The sequence below is a fragment of the Myxine glutinosa genome, chromosome 1 (genome assembly GCF_964187855.1).
Source record: "Myxine glutinosa chromosome 1, kmMyxGlut1.1, whole genome shotgun sequence".
NCBI lineage: Eukaryota > Metazoa > Chordata > Myxini > Myxiniformes > Myxinidae > Myxine > Myxine glutinosa.
This window is the reverse complement of record NC_136261.1, coordinates 174,250,389-174,265,711: the sequence shown is the minus strand read 5'-3', so window position 1 is coordinate 174,265,711 and position 15,323 is coordinate 174,250,389. Positions and strand designations below refer to the sequence as shown.

Genomic DNA, 15,323 nt, shown 5'->3' with positions numbered 1-15,323 from the left:
ACCTGGCTGACCTCCTCTCCAGACACACTCCCACCCGCAACCTCCGCTCTGCTGGTACCAACCTCCTGACCCCCTCCATCCGGACCAAATTCAGATCCTGGGGGGACAGGGCCTTCTCCATCGCTGCCTCCACCCTCTGGAACTCACTACCTCACACCATCAGAGACTCCTCCTCACTCACCACATTCAAAACATCACTAAAGACCCACCTGTTCAACACTGCATTCAACATTCAACCCACAGCATACAGCATTTAACCCCTGACTATCTCTTTTCCTTCTCCCTCCTTTTGCTTTAAATATTTCCCTATTGATTCTTGTCTTTTTGCAATTGTTGTTTTCATGTATTGTTATGCATTATGTTTTCCACTCTGTCAAAGCGCCTTTGGGCTTCTGGAAAAGCGCTATACAAAATAAATGAATTATTATTATTATTATTATCAAAACATCTCAAGTATTGTTTTAACTTCCCCCCATGGGCAACATTTGACTGAAGTTTCCACTCGATATCTCCACAAATTATGGAGAAGATAGCATTTTAAGTTTATGCTTAAAAACGTCATAACTCCGAAACCATGTGACGCATGATGTCATGATCGCTGAACTTTTTGTTCGTCATTGGTATGCGACTATGCATGCCAAGTTTGGGCTCAATCTGTTCAGCTGTTGAACGAGAAAAAAGAGTTTTGTGTTTTTCATGAAAAACAATGTGGCGGCCAAACCATGTGACGTTTGACTTCAAAAAAATTGTGCATTCTGAGTTTTTTTTAACTTAGGATCTGGGGGGAAAAAAATATCATTTTCGTGGGAGCAAGGGATCTGTTTGACGAATTCTAACCTCTTAACGTTAGCATTTTTAATATACTAAACATGTTTTTTGGTCGCATTACAGAGTTCTTTAGAACGAGCCATTACTCCATTTTTTTTTCCGTTGAGCCGTTTGAGATATAGAGGGGCAAAGCTGAAGGTGTTTTACAAGATGGCGCCCATACCACGTGACCTATGACGTCATAATTAACAGTAAAAAATTATACGAGCCGAGGCGATCGTTTGATGAAAATTTCCTGTCAATCCAACCAGCGGTTGCTGAGAACATTAACTTTAAAGTTTTCGGAGGTGAAAAAAAAGGGTGGAAGAATAATAAGAAAAACTCTAGGAATAATTAACAGGATACCTCTACATTACATGTAGAGGAAACATAATAGTGACGTCATTATTGGTCATGTGGTTCGGCCGTCATATTTGTTTTAACACAAAAGCCTTAAAAACAAACTAAAACCCCTTTTTCTCTGAAACGGCTGAACAGACCGAGGCAAAACATGACATGCATGATCGCATACCCATGACGAACAAAAAGTTCCATGACCATGACATCATAGGTCACATGGTTTGGCAGCTATGATTTTTTGATGACTAAAACATTAAAAAGCCACTTTTCCAGATCGAACGGAAGCTTCAAACATATGTTCCCCATGCCTTGCGTATACCATGCTGTCCTTGAATAATTCATACGTCACATGGTTTGGTGGCAATATTAGATTCAACTAAAATATATATTTTAATTTTATCTCTTGAACCGTTTCATTGATTGACGTGAAACTTCAAAGTAATGTAGTAGTCGTAAAGCGGAAAACATGTTTAATTTTTCAGTACGATTGGTCTTATGGTCTGGCGACCAGAAGTTGTCATTGTTTGAAGAAGAAGAGACTCTACTACATTATCTTCTCCAGCCATGTGAGCTTTTAATACATCCATTAATTATGTACCGTTTGAAGTCAGTGGTGTCCTGTCTATTAATTACGTACAGTCACGTGAAAAAGTAAGTACACCCCATGTAAAGTTTTGACTTTTTCCACATATTTCAACATACAGCTATTTGATCTTCATTTCAACAATATTGATAGATAAAGGTGATATGATATAACAAATATCATGAAACATTTACATTTTGGAGTCCATTGAAAAATTTAAATAAACAAATGCAAATTTCGCATGTGGAAAAAGTAAGTACACCCCCACATTTATCACTACTTCAAATACCTAAAATTAGAATCAGGTGCACCAGCTCAGGTGCAAATGATTAGAACATCGTCAGAGAGGATCTTGGAGGAACCTGTCTTATTTAAACCTCAGACATTTAGTTTGGTTTGCTCTTTGTTGTTGAAATGTGCGGCGTCACCATGCCAAGATCAAAAGAGCTCTCCGAGGCCTTCAGAAAGAAGGTTACAGATGCCTACGAGTCTGGGAAGGGATTTTAAAAGATCTCCAAACAATTTGAAATCAATCATTCGACTGTCCGGAAGATCATCTACAAGAGGAGAAGATTCCAAACAACTGCCAACTTGTTCAGGCCAGGCCGCCCCAGCAAGTTCAGCCCGAGAGCAGATCGCAAGATGCTGAAAGAAGTCTCTAAGAACCCCAGAATATCATCACGGGACCTACAGGCAGCTCTTGCCACTGTTGATGTCAAAGTGCATGAGTCTACCATTCGAAAAAGGCAGCACAAATTTGATCTACATGGGAGGTGTGCCAGGAGGAAACCGTTGCTGTCCAGAAAGAACATCAGGGCAAGACTAAAGTTTGCCAATGAACACTTTGACATCATGCACTTTGCACTCATGCAAAACTCATGCACTTTGACATCAACAGTGGCAAGAGCTGCCTGTAGGTCCCGTGATGACATTCTGGGGTTCTTAGAGACTTCTTTCAGCATCTTGCGATCTGCTCTCGGGCTGAACTTGCTGGGGAAAGACCGAGGAAAAGACCAGCACTTCTGGAACAATGTGCTCTTGGCAGATGAGTCAAAGGTAGAGCTATTTGGCCACAGTACCAGAAGACATGTTTGGCGAAAACCAAAGACAGCATTTCACCAAAATAACCTGATACCAACTGCAAGGCATGGTGGTGGAAATATTATGGTTTGGGGCAGCTTTGCTACATCAGGGCCTGGGCAGCTCACCATCATAGAATCCACTATGAATTCTTCATTGTACCAGAGGGTGTTTGAGGATATTGTGAGGCCATCTGTCGGAAAGTTGACGCTCAACCGAAGGTGGACCTTGCAACATGAGAATGACCCTAAACATACCAGAAAATCCACCAAGGAATGGCTGAACAGAAAGAAATGGAGGGTTCTGGAATGGCCAAGTCAAAGCCCGGATCTAAATCCCATCGAGATGTTGTGGGGGGATTTGAAACGAGCTGTGCATGCAAGAAACCCCTCAAACATCGCACAGCTGAAAGAATTCTGCATGGAGTGGGCAAAAATTTCTCCCAGTCGATGTCAGAGACTGGTAGACAGCTATAAGAAACGCCTACTTGAGGTTGTTTCTGCCAAAGCGGGAAATACCACCTATTAGAGCCAAGGGTGTACTTACTTTTTCCACATGTGAAATTTGCATTTATGTTTATTTAAATTATACAATGGACGACAAAACGTAAATGTTTCATATTTGTTCTATTATATCACCTTTATCTATCAATATTGTTGAAATGAAGATGAAATAGCTGTATGTTGAAATATGTTGAAAAAGTCAAAACTTTACATGGGGTGTACTTACTTTTTCACGTGACTATGTCTATTAGTTATGTACTATCGGAATTGTACCTTTTGACACTTTGGACTGCTGAGAAACATTGGGTCTTTGAAGAACCTTTAAAAACCCTCGAGACCCTTAAGACCACCAAGACCCTAAAATTCCCTGAAGCTCCTTAAATACCCAAGCAAACACCTTTGGTGGTGGAGGTAACCAGTTATAACATCAAAGCATCCCAGCTAAATTGGGGGTGGCATGCATAAATGCAAACCATATATTCCCACTCCAAATGTACATTGACGTGATTAATTTAGCCGAAAATAAACAATATTTTAAAATTACATACCTAAGCAAGGAAAAAGGGGAAAATGAAAAAAAAATACAGTATGGCTTCACCTGCACTGAAATGCCAACGTATAACAGGGTAGGAGAAGTATATGCCAACTTAAATTAAGTGTTTGAGCATCGCCCAAAAAAAAATTGTGCTCCTCGAGAGATACGAGGGGAAAAAAACATCGTAAAGATTTATGAGGCGGTGCAATGAAACAGTTAGCCAATAAAGCAATTAATGCAAAATTTACCACATCTGGCAGGTTGTTGAGCTTCAAGTCATCAAAATCCTTGTTGTTCAAATTTGCATTGGCAAGATCCACCCTGGGGAAAAAAAACAACCATAAACTTAAAGCCATTGTGTATTGGAACTGCTGTTGCTCATAAACAAAGACTGACATAACAACTGAAAATTATGCCAAGTATGATAATTAAAAAGTATTTACAGCATTTTAACATGTCACTACCTGAACACATCCAAACACTCCAAATGTAATATATATTTAAACACAACCATTATTTGTAAAATGTTGCATTAAACCTGTACTGCAAATCGTGTATTTAAAGTGAAATGAAAGATAAATATCAGGAAATGGATAATTTAACGTCATAATTAACAAAATTGTTACTTCAAATTGTGGCATGACAAATGCAATTACATCGAAATTGCATCTTCAGCGAATTTCCTGAAGATAAATATTTTCTATGCCGTGCGTCCAGCACGGAGTCGACATGCATTCCACAAGAATAGTTGTGATTCAGTCAACATTAATTTTTAACAAACATGGTATAAATTTCCCTGCAAATAATACAATTTTAATGCTCAACTAAAAAGCAGATCAGTAAAAATAGCAAGACAAAAGGGTTCATTTTGCAGACAATTTGACTAAACAAAACTATAATTATTACAGTGGATTTGTGAAAAAGAATTAGAAATGCATGTATACACATCTTCAGCTGCATTGACAGCACCTGGAACTTGTTGCACGAGGACCTCCTGTCGTGTGCATAAATTCATTCTCGAACATCTCCAATGCTGTTGTCCAGCATCTCATGCAGAAGCTTATGATGAGGCAACAGCGAAAAGCAACTTCCCAGCTCTGCCTGGAAGGCTAATAATGCCAACCAAACCTGCAGACTCTTTGCACGGTCCACAACATATGTGCATCTGCCCATGGAAGTCCAATAACCCAACACCAGGACCGTTTAGGATCAGACGTTTCAGTCTTTTTCAGTCCACCCCCTACACACATTCACACCCAACTGAATCCTCCTCCGCACCTCTGTCTCTGATTTACCATCACCGCTCACTGTTTACCCAGCTACTCAAACCTATTTCCTTGTCTGATCTCCTTCCCCTCCAACATGATATTCATTTATTTTCTCTGCTGCCTGACCCACATCACCTCAATCGTCTCAATGTCATTTTCAGCTCACGTTTCTCAAATGCCTCCTTCCACTTCCCCAGTACTTCCTGCATCTCCCATCCACTCTCCACAACAGCCAGATTGCCCGCATCCAATATCCTCCTCAGAATACCTGTCATGTTTACCTTCCTACTTACCAGCTCCATCACGATGATAAACAGGAGTGGGTTGAGAGCGTCTCCATAGCTCAAACCGATGTTCACACTGAACTCCTCTGACATCCCAGAACCAACCAAACCTCTTCCCTATGTTTCCATGTACATTCCTTCCACCAACCTAACTTCTGCTTCCCGCACTCCCATCCATCTGTGTCACCATCACCATCTCTCTCTTGGGACATTCTCCAGATCCACAAATCCCAATGCCATTTCACTTTGCACCTCTAACCTCCTCTCCACCAGCTGTCTCAGCGTGACCATCCCATCTGCCGTTTCCCTACCCTTTATAAACCCCTGCTGCTCTTCTCAATCTCCTCCTCCTCCACACCATTCCTTATCCGAACATCCAGAACCCTCTCCAGCACCTTCATGACATGACTAAGGGGTGGAATGCCCCTGTACTTCCCCGGATCTTGAACATCCCCCTTCCATATTGGCACAATTAGCCCTGCTCTCCAATTCTTCGGAATTTATTCATTCATTCATTCTCATACATACATTCAACAACCTCTTCACCCATCTGTCTGAGACTTCTCCCACTGCAATTATCATCTCTGTACACAACTCATCAATGCCTGATGCCGTTCGCTTTTTTGCCCTCTTCAATGCCAATCAATTAAATGCCAAATGCCAATCAATTCAATGCCAAATGCCAATCAAATCAATGCCAATCAATTCAATGCCAAATGCCATCCACACTTCCTCCTCCGTGGACAAGTGTCCTGGGAGCAATCACACTCATGGTTTTTCTTAATGACCTCTCAACCTACCTGGAAAAACCCTCCACTTTGCAGATAACTACACTCTGTGCCAGAAAGTCCCTCACACCAATGACAGACAGGCTACAGCCCCAAAATTTGTTCATTGATAAGGAGAAAATAAACTAGTCCATCACCTGGAATCCATCAATCAATGCCTCAACATCCCACAACCCATTATTTTGCAGAACGATCACGTCTTTCCTTGCAATGGACTTCTGCAATCAGCTGTGAGCAGAGGTACAATCTTCGATGCCTTGGACTAACAAATGCCATGATGGACTTTCCTCTCCAGCTCACATTTACTTTTCCACGTTTGCCCCGTTTGTCAGCTTACACATCTTATCCCCTCTGTGTCCTTGGCAGGTCGAGATATTGATATTTATCACATGTTCAATCATTTCCCAATTCACCACTCCTTGTCTGCCAGTTCCCCTCTGATCCAACGGTCATGCATCAGCCTCTCACCACTTTGTCATCAGCTATTCGAAGAACCTTAGCCTGGTGTTAGCTTAACAGTTAAGGTGGATGGCTTGAGATCTTAGGGTCTTGAGTTTGAACCCCTGTCGTGCCATTGAAATAACACCAGGTGGGTTTACTCAGCCTGTCATCCTTCCAAGATCGGAAAAAGAAGTACCATCTTACTGGGGTAATAAGCCATTTGAGTATCCTGCATCGGAGTGGCGACCCATCCAGGATTGTACTCCTTAGCTAACAAAACTGCCTCGGCAGTTTGCCCCCTCTCGCTGACCCCTGACTCTGCTCTGCTTTAAGCCTCACCTTTCAGAAAGACCACAAACACTTAATTCAACATAAGAAAGCTTCCTCTGCCAAACAATAGTACAAATATGTGTGAAATTAGAAAAGGGGAATGGGTGGAGTCAAAGTATCCATGACTGTGACATATGCAAGGTAATAAGTAAATGACAACAACAACAAATACTTCCCGGAGAAATGACCCCTTACATATTCATCAGATTGACCACTGTTAAAGTTGGTGCAATGTGGAGCGAATCGGTAAAATGGGAACTTGAAAAATGATGGCCTCCTCGCAAAACCTGCTATAAAAATAGAACTTACACCTTCCTATTATTCAATATTGATAACGAGAAGAGCAGAGGAACTTGAAACTTGCATGCAGCCCCTCTGCCGAACCCAACACAAACAGAATTCCACAAAAAGGCATCACCATAGCCACAGACTTTCCTGGTATGCTAATTATATATTTGTAGGCTGGAATCCTCATACAGCAACACATTAATTGTTAAGAGTTCACCTCGCAAAACTTTTCTTTTTTTTCTTTTTTACTGTAAGAGGAAATATGGTAGCAATATGCCAAATTATGTTGATATTGAATACAGCAAGTATGGGAGAAATAGAGTAAATTACAATTGCAATGAGCGGAAATGCCATTTAGTTTAACAGACAGCAGAAAAAAAGGTCAACACAAAATAATATTGAGCAATGACGAGAGAGTAATGACAATGGCAGCAACAAAACATGAAGCCCCAATCAAAATGAGAAAATGTAAAAAAACAAGGATGCAAGTCCTTATCGAAGACAGCCCCCAACTGCAACTTTTAAATGAGATGTAGATTTTACGTTAAAAAAAAAATAACAATAATAATAACAGTAATAGAAAAGGTAAAAATGTACACAAAAATCAATAGTATGTCAGCAAGGTAGTATATTGTCAGCAGTGATTGAAAAGTATCTTTCAATATATAATTAAACGTGGTATATTTGTAGCAGGGATGGTAAGGTGTATATAAATAAATAAATGAAAGTTGGTATGTTGGTTGCAGAATGATAAAGTGTATAAAAAGAAATAATTAAACGTTTTTGCGAGTCATGGAGATGGTACAGTGTGTATAAATAAATAATTTAATGTGGTATTTTAATACTGCGGATGGTAAAGTGTATATAAATAAATAATGGTTCACGAAAGCATATAAAATGCTGTACTATTTTCTCTCGCATAAATATTTTTCAGAAAATTGCCAAAATCTGGAAATAAAATCGGGTGTCCCATAACCTTTGCCTCAGATCCCAAAATAATTTGATGTACCAAACCTCATGCCCAGATGCTACTGCATACATGTGCTGAATATAAAATAAATGCATCCAGTCATTTTCGAGTGGAAGCTCTGGAAGGAAACATGTACAAAAGGACCGACAGGACGCAAAATATAAGCTCCCTGTGGGCCTGGTTGGGGCCGAAAAATCTACCAAACAAAAATCTATTCGATGACAAATAGGGATCCCTAATTGCAAGAAAATGCTGCCTCAAAATAACTTGCAAGGAAATTTATAAAGCTTCATTTATTGATAAATGATTTTGGATTGTTTTTCTTGATAAAGACATCAAGTGAAAACAAATTGGAGAACGATCTTTAACTTCTGCCGTTTTATGTTTGCCATTAGTTTCTTTCGAATGAAACGAGACAGATGGGATGTAAATTTTCAATTTGCAATACTGTAGCTTAAAAAAAAAGTGGGAGATCACAAACGATTTATCCACGCATCAATGCTGGAAACACGATTTTTTTCCCCATAATATATTGATTACCCATATGTAGTAAGTTATGGAAATGATGATGTTTTCATTTCATTTCAGGAATATCTTCCACAGATGATGTTTTCTTTAATATTATTATTCCTTTTATTGTGCAGTGCTAGGACAAGGCAAAGTGAAAGCTTGTGGCATGGCCCAGACAGCAAGGCAGAGGAGGGTGGAGGAATGGGAAAGAAATGATTACGGGGAGCAAGTGTGCACGGTCTTGGCAGTGTGAGAGGTGAGAGGGAAAGAACAGGTAGGGGTTTGGGTGACAAGAATTGGGGGCAAGGAGAGGAGGGGATTTCCTTTTTCAAATTAATAATCGCCAGAATGGTGCAAGAAAAGATAATAAATACGAAAGTCAGACCCCAGCACAACGTCTCCTGGTTGCAAGAGATGGCCCAGGTGAGAGCGGGTATGCAGCTGTCTACTTGATCCCAGTTCATGTGCTCGTTGCACCCACATAGCTGCCAGCAAGTGCTGCAACCACAGAACAATCAATACATGACATCAGGAAGAGCTGTTTATGGCGATTTCATATGAATGATCAATCTGAACTTTTCTCCCACTTCTTGTGAGATCCAGACTTGAAATAACGAGATATGCCACTTTAAAAAAATGAAAATATGTACCGATTCGTCGGCAAAACAAGAAATGTTAAAATAGTTCGAGATTAATGCCTAATATGCTCTATTGTTGCCATAGCCCAGCCTCGTAGATCTAATACCTTCCTGGATTTTGCACCGCGTCCTGCAACGGAGTATTCATCTTTCTCAGCCTCCACATCCAGCACAACAAATTGATGCAGCCCTGTAGCACTGCAGAGACTCTTAAAAGGCTGGCGCCAAAACACCGATCCGGTCACTTCGGCCACTGCATCAGCCAGACAAGCCAATGGAGAATAGGACAGAATATCTTTCAATCATTAAACATCAAAGAGTTTGAGAAAAAATACAGGTTGTTGCAATTTGATTTTGCAGCATGAGAGGAAGAGCACAATATTCTGACAAAAATATCATTTCAATGAGTTATCGAAGAACTACTTTTCAAATAGATGAATTCTCCATTAGAGAATCATGGTTTACCGTCTGAAAAACAAGCATTGAATAAAAAAAGAAGTAGCAGTAAAAAAGGGAAGTTCTAGAAAGTAAAAGCAAAAATTTGACTCACCCTGCAATGTTGCAGGATCTATGAGGTGTATGGCAGAAGTGACGCGTGTGCAAACACACAGCTGGTTCATGTTTCCCAGTGACTGTGCCAACTTCCGTGGCAGACAAACTACTTCGTCCTGCCGAGCAACATTTGCATTTGAACAAAACCATGACACCAAAAGGAACCTTGCAGTGTGACCAAATAACCAAATTAATGAAGAAAATACATAGCATCTTAAAAGCAGAATACAATATTCCTATTCCACCAAATCTGAATGCAAAATTCCTTAAAATTTACAAATATAACAGCACCCAAAAATAAAAAATGTAAAACCATTAAATTGAGCAAAATTGTTGGGTAGATTCAAACTACCGTAGTTTATTGAGGATGAGCCACATTCCCACGCTGGTTGGACTACAAAAATAAATGTCTGGATTTTAATCATAAAAGTCCCTATCTTGATGATGATTAATCAGTTTATCTACTATATAAGAGAGCCGTTGGTCTGTGTCACCATTTTTCTCAGAGATGGCTGAAAGGATCTTCGTCAAACTTTCAGAGGTTCATCAGTGACTACTGGGGAGTTTTATGCAATATATATCTATATATCTATCCATCCATCCATCCATCCATCCATCCATCCATCCATCTATCTATCTATCTATCTATCTATCTATATCCATATATATATATATATATATATATATATATATATATATATATATATATATATATATATATATATATATATATATATATATATATATATATATATATATATATATATATACTGAACATCAAAATTAACCACTTTCATTTTCTGAAATGTGCAGCTTTACAAACACATTTCTTCAATTGTAATGGCTGATTATGTAATGGGAACTTCACTTCAATCACCTGGTTGATCAACAATGGCATGCTTGAGTGGTTCTGTGCAGGGATCTTTCCCTTTAAATAATGACCCTCATAATGAAATCCTTCAGTTCTCGTGGTTAGACATTCATTTACTGCTGTCCATAGTCACTCTAGAGGCTTCTAACATGGAAAACAACACGAAAATTCAGATGCCATGCCTGACATCTGAACAACGTTTCAGGGCAACTGGGATGCTTGAGGCCGGTATAAGCCAGCGAACAATTGCCCAACGTCTTGGTTGCTCACAGACTGCAATTTCCAACCTGGCCAGGTGTTACGGTGAAACTGGAGCTGTGAATGATGGTCCACGAAGAGGAAGACCACAGGTAACCACCCCAAACCAAGACCGCTGGATTGTGCTGCAGCATCTTCGTGATTGTTTCCACCCTGCCACGCAAACAGCTGCAGTGACAAAAGGTGGCCACAACAACCGCATCAGTGTCTCTACTGTGCGGAGGTGCATGAGAAGTTGGGGCCTGGTGGCAAGACGTCCTTGCAGAGGTCCAGTGTTGAACGCAGTGCATCGGCAGAACAGACTAAGATGGTGTCTGCAGCATCGCCGCTGGACACAGCAACAGTGGAGTGCAGTCTTGTTCAGCGACGAGTCCAGATTTTGCCTGCATGCTGCTGATGGGCTTCAACGGGTATGGCACAGAGGTGGGGAAAGGTATGCATCATGCTGTATTCGCCAGATCAATCGTTGGGGAGGACCCTGTGTGATGGTATGGGCAGGCATTTCCACCTGTTTCAAGACACCTCTGGTCGTCATCGAAGGCAATCTCACTAGTCAGCGTTATGTCAATGAAGTTTTGAGACCTCATCTGCTGCCATTTCTCCAGGCTCATCCTGACATCGCAGTTTTCCAGCAGGACAATGCTCGACCCCATGCAGCTCGCCTGACCACCAACTTCCTCCAGGAACAGGGTGTTGAAGTGATGCCTTGGATGCCTTATTCCCCTGACCTCAATCCCATTGAGCATTATGCGATGAGCTTGTTCGACGTCTTGCATCGAGGAGATTAACGACTGTCAATCGGCAAATGCTCATTCAAGGCTTGCAGGAGTGGCACAGACTTCCCCAGGACCGCATCAGATGCCTGTTACAGAGCATGTGTCGGAGGTGTACAGCCTGCATCACAGCTCAGGGAGGACACACACGATATTGAGGACTGCTGTCATTCTGTCCTTGACTGTAAGGAGTGTTGTGTCCATTCCTGTGTCATTTTGTTTTGACTGTATTCAGGTGTGTGCCTTTGTGTTGCAGTGCTGTGACTTTTGTTGCACCACCCCTTGTGATGTTCATGCTTTTTGTGATTGGGGCAACCTCTCGTTTATTGACGTGTTTAGTAAAGATAGCTGAACTTTCCCTCTGTGTTCAAATATTTTTCATTTTTGCATGGAGGATTTCAATGAGTGTCCTTCTAAAGATTTGATAAGTTTCTTTTGATGTTGAGTATATATATATATATATATATTTGAAAAAAAAAAAGTTCGTTGTGTTGGGATTCAAAACAAAATAAAAATAAAAACCTCGATGGTGCCTTAGCCTTTTTGATTAATGACAGTTATATACAAGTACACATTCGCATAAATAAATACAAAACAATCACCAGATATTTGAACACAAATAATAAAACAATTCCGGAAGCGGTCAAAGTTGGTCATGCTTCTTCTTCTTCTTCCTGAACGTCATCAAACTTAACTCAGAAACGTGATCGATGATACATTCATCAGCATATATTCAGCGAAAAGGTAAAATGATGATTTGACATTTGTGATGGATTCGGATGGGGATGTAATTGCTTTTCCATTATATTTGCCCTCATTTCAAATACAGTGCATTCAGAAAGTATTCAGACCCCTTGACTTTTTCACATTTTGTTGTGTTGCAGCCTTATGCTGAAATCGTTTAAATTCTTTTTTTCCCTCATAAATTTACACTCAATACCCCATAACGACAAAGAGAAAACAGGATTTTAGAAAGTTTTGCAAATTTATTAAAAAGAAAAAACGGAAAGATGACATTTACATAAGTAATAAGTATTCAGACCCTTTGCTATGACACTTTAAATTTAGCTCAGGTGCCTCCCATTTCTCTTGATCATCGTTGAGATGTTTCTACACCTTGAATGGAGTCCACCTGTGGTAAATTCAATTGATTGGACATGATTTGGAAAGGCACACACCTGTCTATATAAGGTCTCACAGCTGACAATGCACATCAGAGCAAAATCCAAGCCATGAGGTCGAAGGAACTGCCTGCAGAGCTCAGAGACAGGATTGTGTCGAGGAACAGATCAGGGGAAGCCTACAAAAAAAATTCTGCTGCATTGAAGGTTCCCAAGAGCACAGTGGCCTCCATAATCCTTAAATGGAAGAAGTTTGGAACAACCAGGACTCTTCCTAGAGCTGTGGAAGAGAGGCCAGACAGAAGCCTCTCCTCAGTGAAAGACACATGAAAGCCCACAGAATCTAGTTTCTCAGTCAGCATCCTTTAGGTGCTTTTTTTGCAAACTCCAAGCAGGCTTTCAGCATAAGGCTGCAACATAACAAAATGTGAAAAAAGTGAAGGGGTCTGAATGCTTTCTGAATGCACTGTGTGTGTGTGTGTGTACATATATATATGTATATATATATATATATATATATATATATATATATATATATATATATATATATATATATATATATATATATATATATATACATATATATACAGACTTGGCATTTATTATGGAATATTTTTTTTTTCTTAACGAGTTTACTTTCTGAACTCAGTATATCAATCTGGTGAGCTTCTTTTACACTTTGGTGATTTATTTGTTAAAAGAACCATGTCACTGATTGTCTGTCGCAGCAAGAAGTCAACAACAGGATTATATCACAGGTGACGTGGCAAAATGTACGGACGGGTGCATTTGATTATTGGCTTCACAGTCGGGTATACAAGGGTTGTTGCGTTCTGTATTAGTGCAAAACAACTGCTGCACGTCTCCAAAAGTTATTGCCGCTTTCTCTGGAGATGGTCCGTCAACTCGACAATGCTGTTTGTCATGGAGTGGTGGCTTTACGAAATTACGGCATGAAACAGCGTGCTATTGCTCGGCAGTATGGCATCACTCAAGGTCAGGTGTCAAAGATCCTGAAACGAAATGCTCAGAGGGGTGTCCCTACTCCAATACCGAGGCCAGGACGTCCCCGCAGAACCACAAGGAGGGATGATTGCCAGCTGCACCGGTTAGTCTGCAATGGCCGTACCAAGTCAGCTAATCAGCTTAGGGCTGAGTGGCAGCAACTGACAAATGTGCCTGTATCCAGAAGCCTAGTCAACCAACGACTGGTTCAAGCAGGCTATCGTGCCAGGCATCCCCTGAGAAAGCCACGCCTGACCAGACAACACCAACAGCGCCGATTGCAGTGGGCCAGAGAGCACCGTCAATGGCAGCCAGGACACTGGAATCAAGTGATCTTCAGTGACGAGTCTAGATTTCTGGTCTATCGTCAAGATGGCCGCGTCCGAGTGCGCAGACAAGTGCATGAAGCCTACAACAAAGATTGTATAGTGCCAAGAGTCCAAGCTGGAGGTGGTGGGGTGACCGTTTGGGCTGCTTTTCATGCAGGGGGCAAAACTGACATGGTTGTTCTGAATGGAAACCTGAACCAGTTCAAGTACAGGGCCATTCTAGAAGAAACATTGCTTCCATTTGCTCGTGCAGCCTTTCGAGGAAACTTTGTCTTCCAAGATGACAATGCACGGCCTCATCGTGCTCGCATGATCCAACACTTTCTTGCTGACCGTGGTGTAGAGCATATGGAGTGGCCTGCCATGTCCCCGGATATGAATCTGATAGAGAACTTTTGGGCAGAATTAACGCGTCAAATCGACCACTTGGACCAGCAGCCGACCTCTGTGCGTGAATTGCAGCAGGCTATTATCACTGCATGGCAAGCGATTCCTGTCCAAACCTTGGCAAATCTCATGAACAGCATGCCTCGACGTGTACGTGCTCTCCTGAATGCTCGTGGGGGTTACACGAAGTTCTGAACTGTAATTTTACTGTCCGGAATCCCAGTCGTAATTTAACTTTTGTTTTAGTTTAAAAAAAATTTGGCTGATGTGCAAAATAAAGAGATACTTCTGGAAAACGTACAGCAGTTTAACACAGTACTGTCCATGAATTGAGTTTGATATCAGTTTACATCACTTTCGAGGATCAATTTATTTGCTTCGAAATGTCAAATGTGGTTTTTGTTTCTTTTAAAGGTCACATTAACAAAATCTAGAATAATTTCAACATAATTCCAATGAACTTTTGGTTCTAAGACATCTTGAAAAGTAAGTTTACCCCCACAAAAAAAATATTCCATATTAAATGCCAAGTCTGTATGTATATATATATATATATATATATATATATATATATATATATATATATATATATATATATATATATATATATATATATATATATATAAAAATATATAAATATAT

The 15,323-nt window shown here is 40.4% G+C and overlaps 1 protein-coding gene across 3 annotated transcripts in view; it reads right to left on the bottom strand.

Moving 5' to 3' along the window:
* Window positions 1-15,323, bottom strand: part of NMD3 (NMD3 ribosome export adaptor) — a 126,813-nt gene that overhangs the window by 34,524 nt on the left and 76,966 nt on the right. For all 3 annotated transcript variants that reach the window (XM_068122610.2, XM_068122601.2, XM_068122592.2), the window contains 4 exons: window positions 9,936-10,053; window positions 9,493-9,638; window positions 9,133-9,245; window positions 4,117-4,189 (listed from right to left, as the gene is read on the bottom strand). In XM_068122610.2, the coding sequence (XP_067978711.1) occupies window positions 4,117-4,189; window positions 9,133-9,245; window positions 9,493-9,638; window positions 9,936-10,053 (450 nt within the window). The remainder of the gene's footprint in view (window positions 1-4,116; window positions 4,190-9,132; window positions 9,246-9,492; window positions 9,639-9,935; window positions 10,054-15,323) is intronic.